The sequence below is a fragment of the Salminus brasiliensis genome, chromosome 5 (genome assembly GCF_030463535.1).
Source record: "Salminus brasiliensis chromosome 5, fSalBra1.hap2, whole genome shotgun sequence".
Lineage (NCBI taxonomy): Eukaryota > Metazoa > Chordata > Actinopteri > Characiformes > Bryconidae > Salminus > Salminus brasiliensis.
The window spans coordinates 29,376,256-29,399,692 of record NC_132882.1 but is presented as its reverse complement, the minus strand read 5'-3'; the positions used below and the strand labels follow the sequence as shown (position 1 = coordinate 29,399,692).

Below are 23,437 nucleotides of genomic sequence, written 5' to 3'. Positions count from 1 at the left end.
TTACACTTCGGTTAGACTGACTGTTAGAGGGAGCCCAGGAGAAAGATTTACACACTACCCCTAATTTATTTATTATTCTTTGTCTGTATTGTGTTGTGTTGTCTGTTTCGTTTCACTGTGTACTCTGTATGTAGTTGAAATGACAATAAAAACCCACTTGACTTTACTTGAAATGCCCATTCTCACATAATGCTGCTTTCAATGATGTTTACTGTGGCTAATTATTTAGAAGTACTTGAAAGTCTTAGTACACATGTGGGTAGAAGTAAAGTAATTATAAGTGAGATGACTTTTTCCAGTTAGTAATCAGTAAAGTAACCCAGTCAGTCATTTGTAAAGGATTACTTATTAAAAATTCATGTCCAGAAAGTAAAAATCCACCCCAGGATTTTGTTCCAACTGCCTGGGCAGCTCTGCTGTGCACATAAAAGAGCTAAATGAAAGGCTCCAGGAGAGGCAGTGGTTGTGCTCTGTAAAAGGTGAGAACTTTAAAGAAACAACAAACAAGCAAGTGCATGACTGTGTGCAGGCAGGAGCGCTGGGTGGCGAATAATGGCTTTGGCCCATGTGCCCTATGTTATCACTCCAACCCTGCATGTCGTGTGTGAGAAAACACACTCTGCTCCAGCTGCGCGCCACACATTCCAGTGTGGCAACACTATCTGCTGAGTGAAGGAGGGCTGGAATGCCTGCCAGTGATAAAAACACACTCAAAGTGCACAGCACACCAAAGCATGCATGAGGCCTATAAGGTTCATAAACTCACTGCTTACAGACAGTAGGGCAGATTTGCTCTAAAAAAAAAAGGGGGTGGGGGTTTCAGACAGCCCCCCTCAGTTCAGGGCCCCATAATGTTTGGGACATAGCAATGATATAGCAGCCATGTTTATTTTATTGAATGCATTGAATGCTTGAAGTGTGATTCATAGACATCGTCAGGTGCTGAGTATCTTCTCTGGTGATGCTTCACCAAGCCGCTAATGCAGTAATCTTCAGCTCTTGCTTATTTCAGGGCCTTGTTCCCTTCCATTTTCTCTTCAGCATTTGGAACACACCCTCAATTGGATTTATTTTGGGTGAGTGGCAAGAATCTTCCATTTCTTTACTTTAAATAATGAGCTGCGTGACCTTAGCATATTTGTTTGGGATCATTATCTTGCTGTAGGTTGCAGCACTGCCAAATGAGTTTGGAGGCATTTACTAGATCTTCAGCAGATAAGATAAGAATTCTACACCCCAGAATTCATTGTGCTGCTGCCTTCAGCAGTTACATCAACAATAAAGATAAGTGCACCAGTACATGTGGCAGACATACATGCCCATGCCGTGGCATGTTTTACAGATGAGGCGTTGTATGCTTCGGACATCTGTCCACAAGACCTTTTATCCAGAATTCTGCAGCTCTGAAGTACTTGTTTGCAAGCTGTAATCTGGCCAATTTATTTAAAGTTTTACATCTTGCATTGTAGCCTTTGTATTTCTGTTCATGAAGTTTCTGCACATAGTAGTCTTTGACAAACACCCACCCACCTCCAGAAGGCTGGTTCTGATCTGCCATACAGATAATTGAGGATTTGTTCTTTCCGTAGTGAGGATTCTTCTGGTGTTCCTTGGCCTACCAGTCCCTTTGAGATTAATGAGTGCGCTCACCAGTGCGGTCTGTCTTTTCCGTTTTGGTAATCCAAAGATTTGACCACTGCCTCTAATTTTATTTTATGGAACATACCTGAGTAATCCTAAATACCTGAATTGTTTACAAACCCCCCTAATTTAAAGTATTTGGAATGCGTAAGCTGAAAAATGAAATTCGAAGGGGGGCATATCAAACAATGTTATTATCCCAAACATTGTATGCTGTCATGTCCCACTTTATCAGTACCCTCTTTGTTTTGTTTTTTTTCTCTTAATTTTAATGCTTAATTTATGTAAAAGACAACCTACGCTTTTCAAATTTGTTGTTGGCTTATGGGAAAAACATGACATGAAACCTCCAAAACTGTTCCTCTTTACCAATCTTCACCCTATATAATATTTTGTAATTTTTCAGTCTGACTATTCCACCACTTGCACACAATCAGTCAGGTTTGTGGGCAGTGGAGCGGAGGGATGCCAGTGTTCCAGGTTGCTCCCGTGTCTGTGTTGCCTTCTGGCTCTCTCCTTTCAATTAGGCTGTTATAGTCAGATCTGCCAGAGTCACTAGCCACAATGATAATGTCCTCATTACTCTGTACTCCATAAAATCCAAACAGAACTAATTTCATCTCATTACCTTTATCTGAGACACTGACACTGATGGAAGTTTGACCGCTGGGTTAGCCCATTAGTGATGGACGTTTGTCTAAGCTCTCCTGCTAGCTGCCTTGGACTCCCTTAGAGTAGAGGTTGTCCTTGCCATTGTTGCCTTTGACTTGTTCTCCTGGGTTTTTTATGCTTATGTTAAACTTCATTACCGGATTTCTGCTTTGCAATAACCTTCTTTGTAAAAAAAAAAACAAAAAAAAACAAAAAAAAAAAACAATTTAAATAATTTAGATTTGATTCTGTTTTCAATGTTCAATTTTCATTTAATATGAGCATCTAAATAGAGGCTATGATATTTACTGCCAAAGGTGTGAAAAGTATTCATTACTCAGGTAGAAATGTAGATACTAGGGTTTAAGATAAGATAAGATAAGATAGTCCTTTATTAGTCCCGCAGTGGGGAAATTCCCAGTGTAACAGCAGAAAGGGATAGCAAGACACTCAGTTACAAAAATTTGGATAAATAATTTACACTATGTACACAATATAAATAAGAATTAAAAGAGCAATAACAATACTATTTACAGCAAAAGACTCTTAATTGCACATGGGGGGGGGGGGGGGGGGGTATTGCACATAGTATTCCCTGAACATGAAACATGTGTGTGTAGTTAAGTGTGTGTGTATGTGGTCCGCTGGGAGCAGTGCTGGTTGTGCAGTCTGACGGCAGCAGGAAGGAAGGACCTGCGATACCGCTCCTTCACACACTTGGGGTGAAGCAGCCTGTCGCTAAAGGAGCTGCCCAGTGCTGCCAGAGTCTCATGCATGGGGTGGGAGCTGTTCTCCAGCATGGATGCCAGCTTGTCCTCCTGTCTCCCACCACCTGCATTGGGTCTAAGAAGCACCCCAGGACAGAGCCAGCAGACCACTCCATAAAAGATGGCAGATGCGACCACTGTGTCGAAGAACGTCCTCAGGAGTGCTCCCTGCACTCCAAAGGACCTCAATCTCCTCAGCAGGTAGAGTCTGCTCTGGCCTTTCTTGTAGAGTGCAGCAGTGTTGACTGACCAGTCCAGTTTGTTGTTCAGATGAACACCCAGGTATTTATAAGAGTCCACACTCTCGATGTTCATACCCTGGATGTTCACTGATGGAGGGGGGTGTCTGCACCTGCGGAAATCCACCACCAGTTCTTTGGTCTTTCCAGCGTTTATCTGAAGGTGGTTCTGCAGACACCAGTCCACAAAGTCCTGAATAAGTTCTCTGTACTCGCTGTCCTCCTCATTGGATATGAGGCAGATGATCGCGAACTTCTGGAGGTGACAGGTCGGTGAGCTGTACATGAAGTCAGCAGTGTACTTAACTTAAAACTTCTAAATTGGAAAAAAGTTAGAAAAAGCTCAGAAGTGAGCAGGAGCTGCTGCAACAGGCTGCCACCTCCGCGGCGTCATCTTGATAAGTCTTAAAAAGCCTTTTATGGAAGTTGAAATATCAACTTAAGCTTTTTACTCAAGTAAAAGTGTAAAAGTACTGGTTTCAAAACTACTTAAAGTAGAAAAGTATTGTAAGGAAAACAAAGGCCAAAAACAGGGGCCTATAGTGCACTACCCTACATCCCCAAAAAACACTATTCTAAAAGCCATAAGAACTATAATCTTATATTAAAATATTAATGTTGAAAAATGTTGAGCTACCTGTTTCAGTTGCATATCTGCTTATTGAAAATGAATGCATTTTAGTAATATCAAAAATATTAAAGGAGCATCTATATTTACTACTGAGCATTAACATGTGTTTCATGGAGCTGAAAAATATGATGAGCAGTTGAGCCTATACGTTTTTTTCTAATGGTGCAAAAAGTCAAACTTCAGAGGCATGTAATCAATAACCTTTATTGGGATGTAAATGTGGTGCTTAGTCGGGACATTTCACTCGAGTTCTATTGAGTCTCTGCCACGGACATCTTCATACTAGGCTACATACGTCTGCTGTGTGCTTGCTGGAGTGTGACGTGATGTGCAGATGCGATGGATCTGCAAATGGCTTATGTTTATACTTCTAATCCAACCACAATCAAAAAATTCACACTTTCCAGATGGTGTGATTTATCCGGACAGTTTTTTTTTTTATGTAAGGAGTAGAAAGTACAGATAATTGCGTAAAAATGTAAGGAGTAGAGGTAAAAAGTCGGCTGAAAAATAATTACTCCAGTAAAGTATAAATAACCTAAATGTCTACTTAAGTAAGGTAACAAAGTATTTGTTATCCATTACTTGACACCTCTGTTTACTACTATTTTACTACTAATAAATCTTCAGTATACATATTCCTGGTGTATAGAAAACTCTTAACAAATGATGCTTATAAAACAAAAGCAGACACGCATGCAGCTTACCATACCTACTACAGATTTAGATACAAATTTAGGGCTATTTAGGGTACAAACACTGTGGCGGTACCATCACTGGCATGTTTTCAGTATCTTTAGTTAGAGAACATAGCTCTACCACATTCCTTCGGAATTCTTTTGGTGTTGTTTTTGGTACCTTTCCCCTGGGAATGTGAATGCTGTGTTTCTGAAGTACACAATTAAACCTTAATTGCTGTTTTGTACCACTAAAGACATTATTTACATAGTTTGTACCTTGGGGGAGGGTGGGGGGCTAACTTTACAATAGCCTATTGCTGTGACAGCATATTAATAAATCTCTAGCTGCTGTGTACACTTTTTTTACCTTGTCCCCACCTCCTTCTAAAAGTGCTTTTCCTCTGTCTATGTTCCAGTTTCTGACTCCAGTGTTCTGGACTGAAGCAGATTTAAGGCCTCAGATCTAATAGGAGCTAAAGCTGTAAAATGAGAGAGGAGACAAGAATGGACAGCCAGCAGAGCTGAGAAAAGGATTAAGCTAATGTTGTGTCCCTCCCAACCAAAACAAACAGTGCAGTGCCGAGTCTAGATACCAAACACACTTGTGATGATTGCTACAATGATGAAGCAGAGACGAATGTGTTTTCCACACACACTCACCTAGCAATGTATTAACAACGCTACACTAATACTGGGTAGAGCTTCTGTTTTCTCTGAAAACAGCCTCCGTTCTTCGTGGCATGGACTCCACAAGATGTTGGGAACATTCCTTTGAGATTCGGGTTCATGTTGACATGATTGCATCACATAATTCCTGCAGATTTTCCAGGAGAACTGCAAAACTTCTACCTGTTCTGCCTATTCTACCACATCCCAAAAATTTTCTTATTCGCTTCAGATCCGATGGCTGGGAAGGCCACTGAAGAACACTGAACTCCTTATCATGTTCATGAAACCAGTTTGCTGGAAGTAGCAGGGTACATTGTGGTCATGACGGGATACACATGGGCTGCAACTATGCTCAAATGGGCTGTGTCGTTCAAGCTGTGTCATGATCGATTGGTATTAACTAGAGCACATTTTCCACACCATTACGCCACTGCCTGACATATAACAGGTTGGGTCCATGCTGTCGGCGCCAAATTCAGACACTACCACCCGAGTGCCTCAACAGAAATCGAGATTCATCAGACCAGACTACATTTCTCCAGTCTTTAACTGCCCATTTTTGGGTGCGCCTGTGACCCACTGCAGCCTCAGCTTTCTGTTCTTGGCTGGCAGAGGTGGAACTGGTCTTCTGATGTGGACGTGATCACCACAATTGTACAGAGTGGTTATCTGAGTTACTGGAGCCTTACTGTCATCTCTGGTGGACAGGGGTTAGCATGGGCACACAGTACCATACACAGCAGGGTCTGATGCACTGTGTTGTGACATATTGGTCCTATAAACATCATGTAGCTTGTTTCACAGAAGCCCTTCTGTTGGTTTAGCCCAGATGGACAGCCTTTACTGCCTTCACACATCTATTAGTCCTAGACTCACAATACCCCATCACCAGTTCATGGTTTGTCCTTTCTTGAACCACAGTCGGTAGGTATGGTGCACCCTACAAAAGCACTTGCTTAAATAGCTACTCCTTTAATACTCACTTGTTTGTTTTTTGTTTTTTTTTTGCATCACTTTTGGTTTCAAATAATAAGAATAATAAGAACCAAAAATACAAATGAGCTGTAGGAGTGTGATTTACCTTTTGAAAGTTAAAGAAACATGTAATATAAAGGTTCTAGAAGTGATATAGTAAACTACTGATCTTTACTTCCTCCAAACTTGGTTCTATAAGGAACCAAAAGTGGTTATTCCATGACAAGGCTTAAGAGGAAGATCCCGTAAATATGTCCAGTATCTAAATACAAATACAGAAATTCAATTCAATAGTGTTCAAATTCAATATTACTCAAGTGCAATAATAGACAACACTTAAGTAGTATCTACCCTTGTGGGTCAAGAACTGCTGCCATTAAGAACCTCTTTACCAAAGTCTAAGGCAGTTTTCCCTTGTCTATGTCGTTTAAGGGTAATAGAATGAGGGAAGCAAACATCGATCACCAACTCATGCTCTCCAACCAGAATCACATGAGAGCACGGTACTGGTCAGGAGGCCAGCAGGCCAGCAGGCCATCTGTTTGAGAGATCATCTGAGATGATGATTGATACATTTACTCAAACTGTGAAAGAATCTGGAATTCGGTTCTGAAATCACACAGCGCTCCAGAAGCAGCTATCATCAACCTGAACCTGAGCGATGCACAAGACCATAACTAATAACCTTGAACTTCAGGGAATTTACCGGCGGCAAAAGGTGAAAAGGGGAATGAAAAACACTTCCTTGAAAGGAAATGAAAAGGACAGGGTACAAAATGGGGGACATAAATATATTAATATCCCCAGGAAAGGATATAATAAGTAACATCGGAGGAACAGTCAGTGCTGGCCATGTCAGATTCCTGGTTTTGAGAGAGGAGAGGGTATTTAATGAGAGAAGTCAGCACGTACGGGGGACGCGAAAGCACTCTCAGTGCTGTTACTCAGCAGAATTAGATCGGTGAGTCATTACAGTGTCACACAGGGGAAGGGTAGATTTCAGACCCTGGAGAGCTGGCAGTTTGAGTAAGCTATGTGAGGTCAGAAAATGACATCTAGCTATGTTAGGGAACTTCCCCAGACAATAGGCCTACTGTCAGATGTTCGAGCCCCCTGGACTTCAATACCCAGGAGGCCTAGCTCTTCTTATGGGATGAAAGAGAGGCTTTAAGTCTTTAGGCAGCCTTTGTTCATCTTTATCCTATACAGGAGCCAAGTGAATTACTCTTCGACGCTGTCCATGAAGTCAGACAGCTGAGGAGCCTTGATTGCCTCTCATTTGGCTTGGTGATAGCGGTCACTGGCGCCACTGCTGTTCATCTCGTTGGGTTGGGCTGGTGAGAGAGTGACACTGAATCACACTGCTCCTGCAATGTGATGACTATGGCCTCCTGGTTGCCAGCAACAAAAAGAACTGCTGATGGCCTTTCGCAAAGCTCACAAACAGGAACTCAGCTGATCTGAAAGCCCAACGACATCTGTGCATTCGCAAATAGCTGTTGTGCAAGAGCACAGCATGTGTCCACCGGTCCTGTGTGTGGCTGAAAAACTGGTCAATAGTTAAATACCAGTTTTAATGAATTGCTACCTGAACTGAAATCATTTTGCTACCTAACTGGAATCTATTCAGTAGATACAGTATCAGGACAGGCACCCATTTACATACTGAAAAGTACAAACTCCATAAAAAGTACCTTTTACCTTAGATGAGGTATGAATATCTGTCAGGTCAAACACTGACCTCTGATAACAGATACAGTCTAAGCAGCTACCTGAGGACATTTTTTCAGCTCCCAATTTCCGGTCTGAAATGTTATAGGAAATCAAGGTAAGATTTGGAAGACCAAAAAAACTCTCTGAATGGAAGAGTCATTAGAAAGAAACCTGGCCTGCAACCTAATTACCAATGTTTACGTCTGAAGTATGCAAGAGTCCTTTTGGAAACACAAAAAAAGGTACAAAAAGAAGCTCACAATCACTAAATATATGTTCAGAGAACAAAAGGAGCAGCATTTGATGAAAAGAAAACCTTGCCAACTGTTAATTCTGGGCGTGGATCTATTATGCTTTTGTGTGGCAGCCAGTGGTACAACAAACAATATATGGCTAGATGCACTAAATATCAGCTCATTCTAGAGGCACAGCTGGAGAGACAGGTTAAACACTGCTACTTTAGTCTGTGGGTAGATATTAAACAAGCTTTGCACACCACACGGAATACCAGAACCAGATGGGTTCTGCAAGGAAGAGACGGTATAAAGTTTTAAGACAAGAAAATAAAAGTTTTAACTTCTTAAAAAATAACCTGCGAGATATCTGATAATGGGATATCTGCAAAAGGAAGCATTACTATATATGGTGTCCAGTAGGGTTGGGCAGATACCATCACGCTGTCTCAAAATACCACCACAGAATACAGTATCACCTGGGATGGGGAGTAGCGTAAGTTCTGCAATTAGCGCAGATGGTTCTACACTTACGTGGCTTCCATACATTCTCTTCCTTTGTTTTTTTTTTTAAACAAAAAACAGCCAGATACATAGTTCAGATTGCTCACAGAATAAGTGAACACTGCACAATTTTAAATCAATCATTCAATAAATGTTAAGCAGTCAGGCTGACAATTACAAATGTTAAACTGCTATGGATCAGGACAGAGACGCTGGCTAGCATTAGCTATCAGCAATCAGCAGGATACCAGTCTGCTCACCACAAAATAAATTCAAGTCTGGCTTACAGAAATGACACTTATAAACCTTTATATGAGATTCAGATTGAGCGTCTGGTTTCTGAAAGGACTGGATCTGGTTGGTTTTGGATCTGTTGCCCACTTGCTAAGCTAACCTTTGCTTAGCTAGCTGCCAAAACACCATTGCACAGACTGTGTTGCATCAAACTGAGGCTCAAATTACACACGTTTAGAGGTTAAAGCTTCATACCTGAGAGAACAGAGTCGAGTGAATGATCTAAGGAGTGTTTTCAGGCACATTAAGGAGGCCCTTTAATTGAACTCAGCATGTTGCTAAACTCACAGCTACTCACTCACGTTTATAAGATTAGGCCTCATCTCTGAGAGCACAAAGTTGAGTGAAGGGTCTTTAGGAGTGTCTGAGGCACTTTTAGGTTCATTTTGGTTTGCTTGCTTTGCCTTTATTTGAACTCAGCACGTTGCTAAACTCCTAGCACATGGTTAGCACATGGTTAGGCCTCATCTCTGAGAGCACAAAGTTGAGTGAATGGTCTTGGGAGTGTTTCTGACTGTTTTCAGGCACATTTAGGTTCACATTTGGTTTGTTTGCTCTGTCTTTTAACTGAACTCAGCAAGTCGATGAACTTTTTCGTTTTCACCCACCTGTTTTCAGAGCGATATCACCAAATCAGTGACCACCCACACAGTGCCTCCCACCCTGTATCTCTCTTAAATGCACATGAATCAATGAGCTTATTTGGCTGTGAACTAAATAGACAAAGAACAGAAATTCATTACATGCCAATGTTGAAACTAAAACCACCTAAAAGTCACTAAACCATCAACATTTTTCAGTTAGACGGGCCGCCCCAACTTTTGAATATAACTCTAACACACAACATTCCAGGTCACAGTACATGAACAACACTAAGTGAGCACAGTTATCACTTTCTGTCTGGTGGTTATCCTTCACTCCATCTCTGTGCCTTTAAAAGAATGGGGCACTCCAACATACCTGGGGCACTCCAACATACCTGATCCAACTCCAATTATTACCTACATTTTAGTGTCATTTGCTATAATTTAAATGTAATTAAGCAATTAGATACATAATTAGAAACTTTTCTGCTCGTTTTATTAAGCAATGATGAAAACAGGATTGACTCAACAGAATTGAGAGGATTTATCTTTGAGCAAAACAAGGCCATACACACAGCAATAACTTTTCATCAAATTCACATTAATTAAATATCTCCTCCTCCTCTTTATGGACACAGAAGTTCATTATCCACTCTTTTGGTAGACGTTCTCTGCTTCTCTGAGCTATAAGTGTGAAATATTTAATATTACATTGCAACATGCTTTTGTTCTCATGATTAATAACTCTTAACAAGACTTTCCTGAGCTGAACTCTACTCATTTACTGTTTAATTAGCAGCGGAGCGGTGTATTTAATGAGGCAGATTGCTAAATTCTGCAGGAGTGTTGGTAATGGCATAATGCATAATACATACTGCACTATATCCTGTAACAGTATGTACTGTTTACAGTATATCATACCAATATGTACTGTATACCACATACAGTACCAGCATGTACTATACCACTAGGTACCATATCTCACACATACCGAACCATTATGTACTGTATGCCGCATACGGTACCAGCATATCAGTATGTACTTCATCCTGCTTACTGTACCATTATGTGCTGTATACTGCAAACAATAAGAAGTGTGGACACACCAAAGTAGTGAACATCCCTGAGTCAATCTTTAATTGATTCAGGGGTTAATTTACCTGGTTTAGAAGGTGTGCTTGTGCAGAGAACTCACCTTGAAGAACCCTTGTTTACTGTATACTGCATACTGTATCATCACATACTGTACTAGAATGTACTGTATACTGAATCCAGTACCAGTGTGGAATGTATACTGAATCGGTATGTTTTGTATACCACTTACCAAACCATTATGTCCTGTTTACATACAGTACCAGCATCAGTATACATACAGTATACAGTGGCAGGCTTATGAGGTGTGTTTGTGCAGACAAATCACCACTGTGCTGGGCACTGTGTCCCCTATGCTGGATCAGTATGTACTGTATACCACATACTGAATGCATTGTGTGCCACTTACTGTATACAGTACATGTCATCTGTATGTATTGTATACTGCCTACTGTTCAGTAGGTATTTACTCTACATAGCATACTGTCCTCATATGTACTATGTACTGCAAACAGTAAACATGGCCCACATGTGGGCTAGACCAACCCAATACAATGTACAGATTGAATGAAACCCCCACAGCTTGGTGTTTATTGCAAGGCCCTGTCATAGTATAGTTACAAGAGTTACAGGGAACAGTAATAGTGAAGGCATACAACAGTGTCTGTGCAGCTCTGTTACAAGACTGGCAGGAGGGAAGCCAGTTCATCAGGGACCAGCAGCTCATCATCCAAACAGGTGCAGAAATAGCCTGGAGCATGACTGATATGCCTTGGGGTTACAGGCTGACATGGAGGGGGTGCGGATAGGGGTGGGGTGTTTGAAAATTGGAAATTTGGAAATGTAAAATTTACCACCAGCTTTGATAAACATCCCTTTCTCTCAGCAGCAAAGCAAAATGCCAAGTTCACTTTTAGTTTTTAGGACAGACAAAAGTAGACTCGTGAGAGAAAATCTGTAAAAAACATTATAAATAAAAATAACGTCTGTATGAAAAGTCTTTTTTGCTCTCAAAACTAACAGCTGCATCAATTTCCAACCATCTCTCCATGTAGAAAAGCCTCGGCTTCTCATTCATCCGTTGCTCCTTGTGGCTCCATGTTGGCACCTCTGTTCATTCTTCTACCAGGAAGTTTATGAGGGTAGTCCTGGGAGAAAGGATGGTTTTCTTTATGACGCGGTCAGCGAGATGACTCATGCCCAGTGGACTGGCCAGGACCAGCTCACGCACCTTCTCAACATCCTGAGCCACCTGGCGAGGCACAGTCACAGTCCCACATGCCTTGTTGTTAATCTGAGGGAGTGAGGGGGAGAACATTGAGAAGACATCAGTGGCCCTTTGTGGCCATGTTGAAGAGGAATTCCAACAATTTAGTTCTGGTGGATGTAAACAATGTAATTCAAAGTGGTTTGGTATAGAATGCCATGTCCTACAGAAACCTACGTCAGAAGTGTGCCGCAGCGGTGGTGGTAGTAAGCTAATAGTTTCAATGTACAATGTACAGATTGAATGAAACCCACACAGCTTGGTGTTTATTACAAGGTCCTGTCATAGTACAATTACAAGAGTTACAAGGAACAGTAACAGTAAAGGCAAGAACTATTCAAGATTCAAGACGTACTATGAAATATGTAGTTATCCACTATGAATGACTGAATTATCCACTACGAATTACTCACTAACTGCCATGAATTATTCAAGATTCAAGAGCTGAAACAAGCAGTTACAATGTACAATTAAAATGCAGTTCCTCCATCTATAGACATAATCTTATAAATATCAACAAAAAAAGAGAGAAACGAAATAGGTATATATATATATATATATATATATATATATATATATATATATATATATATATATATACACACACACACACACACACACACACACATACAGAGTACACTAGTAATGCTAAGTTAAAGAAACACACTAAGTAAAGAAAGTTACAGTACAGTATGGATTCGTGGATTTGAAATACACTACAAATTACTATATTACTATGAATTATTCAGTATCCACTATGTATTAGTAAATAACTACTATGAATGATTTAAAATTCCCTATGATTTGTTCAGATATTCACTGTAAGAATATTTCAGTAAATACTATGAATGTTTGAATTATTCAGTATAAATTATTCAGTTATCCTCTATGAATGATTCAGTATCCACTAAAAATGATTTGATTATATAAGGTGTGCTTACAGGCTTTAAGGGTTTAAATGTTTAATGCATGTAAGAGCTTTGTCTCAGATATACAAAAATCTTTACCGTCATCAAAATGACATAAAACTTGTGTAGGTTCATGTGTGGTTTAGGATGGTAAACAGAATAGCCATATTTGTGTTGTGGATATTCTGACCTCTGGTTCCTGTCACCATTACTGTAACAAAAATCTGAATCTGTACATTTGTCCACAATACTGTTTCTCCGAATTACTCTACAGCCCTACTCTACATAATGCAGAAATGCTGTAAAATTATTTTTGTCTTTAAACCTTATGACCGATCCTCTACACTTAGGGTGGGGGTGTCTGATTTGGCATCAAACTATTCCTTTACCAATGAAAAAAAACAAAAAAAACAATAGGGGCCCAAGCACTTGGGAGCAGTGGGTCACTGTACTGCTCAGCATAAAAGCCTAGCACGAAAACCTGAACAAAATCAACAGAGCCGAAAGACACAAACACTTCATTCTGATCGTGACCAATAACAATTCCGCTCTGGCACACTGCTAAGAAGCTGATTTCACTTCATCCTCCATCGGCTCTCCTCCAGTCTTTAAAATAGAAACAAACATTCAGAGTCAAATCCCTTGTGGCTGAACAGTGATGGGTAAACAATCAGGCTCTGCTCCTCACAGGGTGCTCATCTAGCTTCTAAATCTGACAAGATCGCTCGGGCGTGTAAGCAGGGCTGTGTGTGACCTCGTCACTTTTGATCAAATCTGCCACAGCGTGTGTGTGTTCATACGTTAGATTCAGCCCAAGAAGCCACCCTGCCATGTGGGCGAAACTCCACCCTGTCATTATGGTTCCAGAACTTCTTCAACCTCTGCCACGAGGCAGGGGATTCCCAAAATACCGCAGGATACACACCCATGAGCCGATGATGCCAGTTCACCTCGTCCCGCAGGTGCCAACAAGGCAGCGTTTAGTGATGGGAAAGGTTCAACCCGAACAACGGGATGGATGGATTAATAACATGCTGGTAAGAAGTAGAGAAAGTCTTGATAGCCATCGGTCATTAATACTGATTTATTGACTGTAACATGTAGATAACAAGCATGCAGGTGGGGCTTAATGAGGAGAGAGTTGGGGAAAAAGGAGCCAATTAGAGAGTTTTCTGCTCATGTGTCGTTGCTGCAACCAATGGGGCCGTAGGCGTTCAGGAGGTCGGCACCCTACTAGATTTTGGAGCATTGCTGTGAGGATTTGACTGCATTTAGTGTCAAGAGTGTCATTTACCACCACACCTCATCCCCAACTCTTCCCAAAAGTATTGGCTGGAGCACCGACCATCATTCCAGAGAATGATCAGTGGCTGGCATTAGGCCTAGTGCCAATAGGTTCATGTTTATCTGCTCCAGACAGTCCTTCTCTATGGGGACTAGATAAGCTCTGTATGCATTTGCTAATCTGTGTCAGCAATGGGTGGAACTTATAGTAGCTGAATGCATTCATTAGAAGGGGTGTCCACAAACATTTACATTTTTGTACGTCTAGCCAACGAAAATTGTGAATGGTTGAAGATGTAATTAAACAATATCAGAAGATACTAGGCACGTTTGTGTGTGAGACGTCTGTGTGTGAATAAAGTCTAAATCTGACGTAGTTCACTGGGTGGAGTGCCTTTAGCATCCATTCATCACATTTGAAACTCCATGTGGGTGGTCATTTCCCACATGGAAAACATACCCATTCATTTAAACTGGACTTTCTCCTCCTTTAAAGATTCCATATTTGAGTTTTCCATGTAGAGTAATTATACTTGCTGAAGTCTGTTTATGTTTTTAGTATGTTTAAATGTCATATACTGTTAAATGTGATTATTATCCAACCTATTTTTTAATTTTACATTCTTTTTAAATTTTTAATTAAATTAAAGCAGTATTATGTGAGAACCGGTACTTTTCACTTGTTTACATTTACATGCAAGGCATTTAGCAGACGTTCTTATCCAGAGCGACTTACAAAAGAGCTTCACCGTTTACTCAGAAAATGTCCTCAGCTAGTTTGTACAGACCAGGACCCAAAAGATACCTCTAAGCTCAGTCAAAGTGTAGTGCATGTTGAGTATTGTGGTATCCATATTGACTTTTCTATTTAGTAGTATCTAAGTACTCTTGGAAAAAGTGTATATTACAGGGTCCAACACATATGACTTCGGTTTTGCGGTTCCTGAGAGCATGTGCAGCTCCACCAAAGTTACATAGTGCAGTAGCAGGAGTTCCGGGGCGTGGCATGGCAGTGACAGAGAGAACGATCTCCATATTAAAAGTCAAAATTAATTTTGAATTTATTATTTTAGGTCATTTAAGGCTGAAATTCCTACATAATGCTGCTTTAGTTGGTGATTTCTTCCTAATTTTGCTGGCAGACACATTCACTAGCATTAAAAAACATCCTCTGTAGTGCAGTGCAGTAAGATAACGTTAATAAAAAGACTCTTGGAATTAAAACAGGTTAATTTTGATTCTGTGCATTTAATATACATACACTGATTAGCCAAAACTGTATGACCAAATACAGAGGAAATGAATTACGGTCATTACCTTGGCCTGGGATATACGTTAGACACAGATAACAGTGGATTCTTGTAGTCAATGCGATGGATGTGGGAGACTTGGGCAGGCATGAAGACCTAAGAAATGACTGGTTTTGACCAGATGAATGGTTGGCTCAAGGCTTGTGGAGTGCTCCTGGTCAACAGTGGTTCAAGGAGGGACAAAACATGAACCAGTGACAGGGTTTTGGGCAACTAGAACTCACTGTTGCATGAGAGCAACAAAGGCTATCCTGTCTGCTCAGATTTTTTTATAATGGTTATAGGAGCAATGTGCAAAGTGGATGGTGCAAACATGGATGGCCAGGTACATGCGCAGCATGCTTGTGGGACAAGTTTGACCCGCAACGACCTCCCAACAGGACTGAAAAGATTCTGCTGTAATGTCTTGGGGCTAGCTATGACAGGACACCTTCAGAGGTCATCAGAGGTGGAGTGAGATGTTTTGGTGGTACAAGAAGGACCAATAGCAGAGTAGGTACATCATATTTTTGTGGCTTATTGGTGTATATGTTAATCAGCTCTGTTCTGCTCAGTCGAAAAGGAGCCCTGCGTTTTGATTGGCTTGGAAAAACTAAACTTCAGGGAATGTTAATGTCAGGAATGGGTGGAAAACTGCTGTAGGCTGAATGGACAGTCCCTGATAAATCCTAAAGTAGTTGTATTTGCAGCTTCTTTTCCATCTATGGACTGGGGAGTGACTGGTATGTTTCTGAGACTGCTACAGTGATATGGGCCCTTGAGAGGCCATGCTGATGATTGATCTGATATCTTGGACCCTCTCCTTATGGAAAGTCTCTGGGAAGTGGGTCATGTGTCACTGCATCACTCATTCACTTTACAGTCTTGATGGAGGGGCTTTGATCTTTGTGCAGCTGACTCACTGACCAACCCACACAACTGAATTTCTCTGACCGCCCAAGAAACTAGCCTACAAAGCGTGCACACACACACACACACACACACCCAGACCAAAATATATGCATGCCTCAAACAGAGTCTTGCGTAAAGGAATCCACTCATCTGTCTCCCAGGGCATTAAAACGGTCTCTAATTGCTGTTCACCCGTCAGAGTGAGCCAAAGGCCAGGCTCTTCACCCACACACACATGCATAAACACACACAAAGATTAATTACAGACAAGCTAGAAGGAGGCACAGCCTCGTTAGGATGAGACACATTCCCTTTCTGCATTCCAGCAGTCTCTGTGGGGGTACTGACTGATTGTAGAGATATTCAGTAGCTCAGTGGTGACGAAGCAGGGCACTGCTGACAGCAGATCATTGGTACTGAGCGGCCTGGGGACCCTGCCTGTCACTTCTCCTTTAAGCACTTGCAAGACAGGACAGCAGAGATGACTGGCTGAGAGGACAGTGACTATACACCAAGCAGTCACTAGGCACAAGTGTTTTATCTGTTGTGTAGTACAAATGGCTGTGTGTGTGCTTGTCTCACCCGTACGGAGAACTCTAGCAGCTCAGGGGTCTCCAGGTATTCTGGGTCTACAGTGGGCCAGGGCTGCTGCAATACTTCTCCACCGCCTTGGAAAGAAGAGCTGAGAGGATTCTTTACTTGAGACAACCCTGAGAAAGAGAAAGAGAGAGAGAGAATGAGAGGATGAGAGGATGAGAGAAGTAAGGCCAAAAGGCACTGGACCGCTCAAAAGAACCAGAGTCCAATGCTGGGGCCTTTAAACCTCTCTAGCTGACGCTTGGAATTGGGCATGGTGAACGTAGGCTCATGTGTGGATGTGATTTCCTGGGATGTTCAGCACAACAGTCTCTAAAGATCACTCACAGAATGATACAATAAAGATAAACATCCAGGGAGCGGCATTTCTGAAGACGTAAACAGCATATTTATAATAGAGGATATAACAGAGAATGGCCAGACTGACCAGTAACTCAGATAACCTCTCTGTATAATAATGCACAACATGTTGAATCTTGAGGCGAATGGGCTACAACAGCAGAAGACCACGCTGGGTTCATCTGAGGCTGGACAGGTAAAGACTGGAAAAACAGATCCTGGTCTGAAGAACCTTGTCTTCTTTTGAGAATACAAATGGTAGGGTCAGAATTTGACGCCAACAGCATGAATCCTAGTGTCAATCCTAGTCCAGGCTGGTGGAGGTGGTGTAATAGTGTGGGGAATGTTCTTTGGTACACGTTGAGCTCATTAATACAAATACATAATCACCCGAATGCCACAGATTACTGAGTACTGTTGCTGACCATGTGCATCCCTTCCAGACCAGAGTTTACTCATCTTCTAACGGCTTACTTTCAGCATGATGCTGGACCACATCACACTACAGCATCTTCTGGATGTGGTAGAATGCCACAAAGAATTGAGGCTGTTTATTGTACAGCCACACAAATATTTGATTCCAGGTTTGGACTTTTATACAATGTATAAAAAAAAAACTGCAAAAAACACAAATGGAGATAGAATGAACAATGGTTCCGAGTGTGTGGGAGAGAGAGAGTGGGAGAGAGACTCTCTCCTGGGACTTAGGTAAAATTAGCAATCTTTGTATGACCCACACATGCCTCCAGGAAGGATGTGTGTTTCCTCCAGGCCTTTGTGTTAGTGTGTTTGTGTGTGCAGCCACATGTTAGGGGGAAGGACGGAGCTGGACCCTCAGTAGAGGTCTTGTTCACACTACAATCTTTTGTTGCGTTTTGTGTGCTTTTTTTGTAATGCAACCCGATAACGTACACACACACACACACACACACACACACACACACACACACACACACACACACACACACACCATGTACATTTCCGGTCTCTTCTCATTACAATTCCTCATTGTGCCTTGTGTTTATCAGCTAGAAAATGAGGAGGTGCCCATTCTTTATCTCTTCTGTGAGGTGCTCAGGTCTTCTGTCCACATCGCAGGTTTGAATGGTGTGTGTGTGTGTGTGTGTGTGTGTGTGTGTGTGTGTGTGTACGCATCTGACAATAGCTGGATGTGATTGAGTTCTGGACAGTTGCTTCCTCTGTTTCTTCCGGTGTTTTCCACATCTCTTAACTCCGGACTGGCACATTTTCACTTTTAAATGGAGAGAGTTGTCCTGTCGCCAAACACGTGTTCAACGTTTCTTTTTCATGTTATTGTTTAACTGGTCACCACTTCATTATTCAACATAATTTTTTTCATGTTGAGGGTCAGGCATCAAATCCAGGCGAATCTGATGGCTTTTAGTGGGGTGAATACTTCTGCAAGACACTGTATACACTACTATAGGCTACTACAGAATACACTACTACACTATATACACAAACCATAGGCAAGTTGTTTGCATTCCAGTGGACCAAAGGGGGTATACCCACATTCTGGCTGTTTGCATATTGTATTACATCAGCAGGGCACTCTATAAAATGTTCAGAGCCAGATCATGTCAACAAATGCTTGGGAATGCTTTAGTGCATCAACACAGATCAAAAAGTCTAAATGTAATATTATCTAAACATCAAAAAACACACTATATGGAAAGTAAAAGTACTGGCACACCTCTTAATTATTGAATTTATGTGTTTCCTTCAGTCCCATTGCCACATGTGTACAAAATCACCTAGCAGCTAGCCATGCAGTCTGCCTTTACAAACATTTGTGAAAGACTGGGTCTTTCTAAAAAGCTCACTGAATTCCAGTGTGGTACTGTAACAGGATGCCACCAGTGCAACAAGTCAGTTTGTGACTGGCATTAACATCAGCTCAAAAGCTGTGTGCTGGGAGCTTTGATGCATGGGTTTTAATGGCCAGCCAGCTGCATGCCAGCCTTACATCCCCAATCACAATGCCAAGTGTTGTATGGAGTGGTGTAAACACACTGGACTCGCCACTGGACACTGGAGCAGTGGAAATGTTTTCTGTGCAGTGGCTAATCGCACTTCTCTATCTGGTAGTCTGGTGGATGAATCTGGGTTTGGCAAATGCCAGAAGAACATTACCTGCCTGACTGCATTGTGCCAACAGTAACGTTTGGTTGAGGAGGGATAATGCTACTGGATTGTCTTTAGGGGTTCAATGGAAATCTTAGTGCTTCAGCCTACCAAGACATTTTGGACACTTGTGTTCCCAACTTTGAAACAGTGCCTTTTTTTGTTCCAGCATGACTGTGCTCCAGTGCACAAAACAAGATCCATAACAGCATGGTAAAGTGTGTTTGGTGTGGAAGAAGAACTGGACTGGCCTACATAGAGCCCTGACCTCAACCTCATGGAACACCTTTGGAATGAACTAGAATGTAAATTGCAGGCCAGGCCCTCTCATTCAACATTAGTGACATCATGACCTCATAAATGCTCTTATAAAATTTTAGATATATACCATATTACTGCATATGGCTGTAGCATGGGATGCCAAAAAACGCTCTGCAGTTGTCCAAATACTTCTGTCCATATAGTTTACTTCCAACTACACTCAGCATTACAATGCATTGGGTCAGAAACAGGTGGAGTTCTTATGTTTAACTTCTCCATCACTTCACCTAATGGCTCTGGATGTCTACGTACCTGCCCACAGCTCTGAGGCCAGATGAGGGGCCATGGGAGCAGCCATCACACACAGGGAAGCCAGGGCCTGCTCAAACTCCACACTGTGCAGAACCACACGAGGTGATGCATTCTGTGGTAGTGTAAAGATACACGGTTACCAGTTGATCAAATGAATGTATTCTCCATCAATAATCAACTAATACATTTAAATTGGAGACAAATGTACAGATTTTAAATGCCAGGAGATGGGTGAGTGTTCACGGCACACTCACTGAGAGTATATTGGACAGTCCCATCAAGCGTGAGATTGCTGCATTCAACAGGAAGTCCTCTGTGAAGTAAATGGTGACCTGACAATCAAACAATGCAGATAAATATCATTCAGTATAGTCACTCATTATTTTTCTTCTGTGGTCTAAATCTGTCACTAAATCTTTAGGGTGGAAAGATCAGATGAAAAGGTGTCTCAGAAAAGCAAACTGTATCTTGGCACAGTTGAATTATGAGAGTTCAGTATACAGAACTGACATACCATGAACCTTAAACACTGGTGTCTCTTCATAAAAAAACTGTTTTACCAAAACAGACCAATGTGGTTGTTTCTACACTGGCTGCACAAAAAGGAGCTGTCGGAACATAAAAATGCTGCTGTTACCCAGAGCTAAACACTCGAGCTTCAGCTCGTTACAAGCAATGTCGATTGAAGGTATTCCAAAGTTCATCAGGGGAGGCAATAGATTAAGGCAAATAGTTCAGAGGTTGACATTTCTTTAAGCTATGGCATAGCCTGGTTTAAATGAGGAAATGTATTAATTATTATATTACTCCTTTTCTGCAAAAAACAAACCAACAAACAAGAAAACCTTTGTCCTTTTTACATGTATTTAAATATCTGGACATTAAATCTACATTGAAATAATATTAAGAGATGGATGTAAAATACCTAAGGCAATAAAACTAAAGACATGTCTTTTAAAAACCCTTTGTAAAATGTAATTCATTTTCATTGTGAGGAAAAAAAGTGAGCACACCCTTTGCCCCAACAGCTGGTATTTCTCTCCTTGGCTAAAATAACGTCAGTTAGATGTTTCCTATAATGATCTTCCTGTCCCTGACATCAACAAGGAGAAAGTGTTTCCCGCCCCTCCATGCAGAATTCTTTCAGCTGTGTGACGTTTCAGCTTTAGTTTTTAGACAGATGGTCTTACATTTTTCTCAGGGGCTCTCTGATACAGTAAAGAATTCCTAGTGTATTCTTTGTTGGAGAGCTCTCTAGACTCTACTGCAGAAAAGCAGCCCCAAACCATGACTTTGTATTCATCTGTCCAAAGCACAATATTCCAGATGTCCTGGTCTTAGTCTTAAGTTTCTTTAGAAAACATTAGTCTTGCTCTGATGGTGTTTTTTTTTGTTTTCTTTTGACAGCAAGGGTTTCCTTCTTGTGTACCTCCCTTGAGAATGAAAGGTGTTTGGGGTCTTTCTGAGGGTAGGTACTGTACTTTGACTTCAGATGTGGCAAGAGCTACCTTTAGATAGGCCTGCTATTAGACTGAACCCGCTAGGATGGCCTGACTTTCATTTTTGCCAGTTGTTGCACATTAAGACTCATCTGCATCTACAACCTTCTATCTGAAGGCTTTAGAGAGCTCTTCGAAATTCACCATGGTAGTAACACTCCCTTTACTAACTAAATGTCTGAGGTTTCAATAAGACAGGCTCCTCCAGAATATCATCTAATGATGATGTACTCATCTGCAGCTGATGTGCTGATGAGGTTTCTATGTGGTGTCCTATATTTTTCTACTTCTGGAGACTTTGAGCGTAATTGACCTTCCCCCATCCTCCAGCACCATGCCTGCCAATAAGGGTGTCTGTTAGCAGTTAGTGTTCTCCTCAAAGCGTGTTGAGCTGTCCAATGATTTTACGTAAAGGTAATTAGACACTGAAGACAACACTGTCTCACGTCAATGTTACACACATTTTGCAGTAATATTCAGTAAGAAACTTTGGCAAATTTTGGCCAGAATGTCTACAAACACTTATGCTCCCCATAAAGCTGGCAAACTGTGACTCTGGTTGGGCTACATTTTGTTGAGGGAAAGCTAAAAGAGTGCTTTCTATTCAAGTTTATTATTATTATTATTATTATTATTATCAGCTAAATAGTTAAATATAATGTGCTCTTCCAGTCTGCTTGGCTTGATTTTGCCTGATCTGGTAGCCATGTGCATTATTACTGGTAGTCCATTCATTATTGGAACACATTTAAAACCACCTCATTCAGGTAATTAAACTGTATTAGCGCGTTATAACACAGCTCAAAACTCAGAATTGTGTTTACTCACAATGAAGACAAACTAATTTATCTAACGATCATTAAAAAGTTCTAGTTGCTGGGAAACAGCCAATCAGTCTTTTTGGCTGTCACCATGCCAGTGTCAGGAAGAAAGAAAGAAGAAAAAAAGAATTGGCAAAAATTGAACAATAGTGATGCATATTTGTCATTGGAAAACTAATTTTACACAGGAATGTGACAATATTAATTAAACTCTTATAGAAATTACTGCATATTTCAACATATTTTCTACAGTAGGTCACTCATACAGAATCATTACTAACCCAAGAGTACAGTCGGTACAAATGACATCAAATTACTGATATACTCTAACCCCAGAGGACCACCACAAGGCAGGTATTATTTGGGAGGTGGGTCATTCTCAGCACTGCAGTGACACTACATAACATGGTGGTGGTGGTGGTGTGTGTTGAGCTGGTGGTACAAATGGATGAGATACTGCAGTGCTGCTCTATAAACCTCTCTATTAGACACTCCCACCAACTTGATCCACCTTGCAGATGTAAAGTCAGAGACAGAGGCTCATTTGTTACTGCACAGTTTGTGCTGGTCATCCTCTAGTCCTTCATCAGCGCTCACAGGACGCTGCCCATAGGACACTGTTGGCTGGATATTCCTGGTTGGTGGACTGTTCTCAATAATTACTACCTCATTATTTAAATGCAACACAAATGATGTCCATGTTGTGTAGAAGACATGCAAAGAATGAGTGTAAACAAACAAAAAAGTAAACAAAGTGAACATATGGAGAACATGTGTTACTCTTGAGGGTTGGAGGGCACAGCACACATAATTCCACTGTGCCCTAGTGATGTTCCCCTGCTACAGATATTTTTGCTAATGAAAGGGCACAGAGCATTTGAACATTCCTCCTGTAATCCAGCTGGAAAGAGGCGTGACTTCTTGGTTTCTTGGGCACTGGTACGTTTATCTGAGATCTGAGAACTGTAGCTGGAGGCATCATCTCTTGAGCTGGTTAAGACTAGGGTTTGGGTTAAGAGTTGCGGGTAAACGCTGGTCCTACATGAGCCAAACAGGGTGGCAGGTGTCCACAGAGGCAGGTCAGGAGAAAGGACATGGTTGATGACAGAGAATTTTTCCAGGCGGTCGAT

General features: G+C 41.3%; 1 protein-coding gene across 1 annotated transcript in view; it reads right to left on the bottom strand.

Annotated features, from left to right (window-relative positions):
* Positions 1–11,236: 11,236 nt before the first annotated feature.
* lars2 (leucyl-tRNA synthetase 2, mitochondrial) overlaps positions 11,237–23,437 on the bottom strand; it is an 87,025-nt gene continuing 74,824 nt past the window's right edge. Inside the window, exons 18-21 of the mRNA XM_072680091.1 lie at positions 20,242–20,319; positions 19,988–20,099; positions 16,916–17,043; positions 11,237–11,967 (exon numbers count right to left, since the gene is read on the bottom strand). Coding sequence (XP_072536192.1) covers positions 11,788–11,967; positions 16,916–17,043; positions 19,988–20,099; positions 20,242–20,319 — 498 coding nt within the window. The 3' untranslated portion in view covers positions 11,237–11,787. The remainder of the gene's footprint in view (positions 11,968–16,915; positions 17,044–19,987; positions 20,100–20,241; positions 20,320–23,437) is intronic.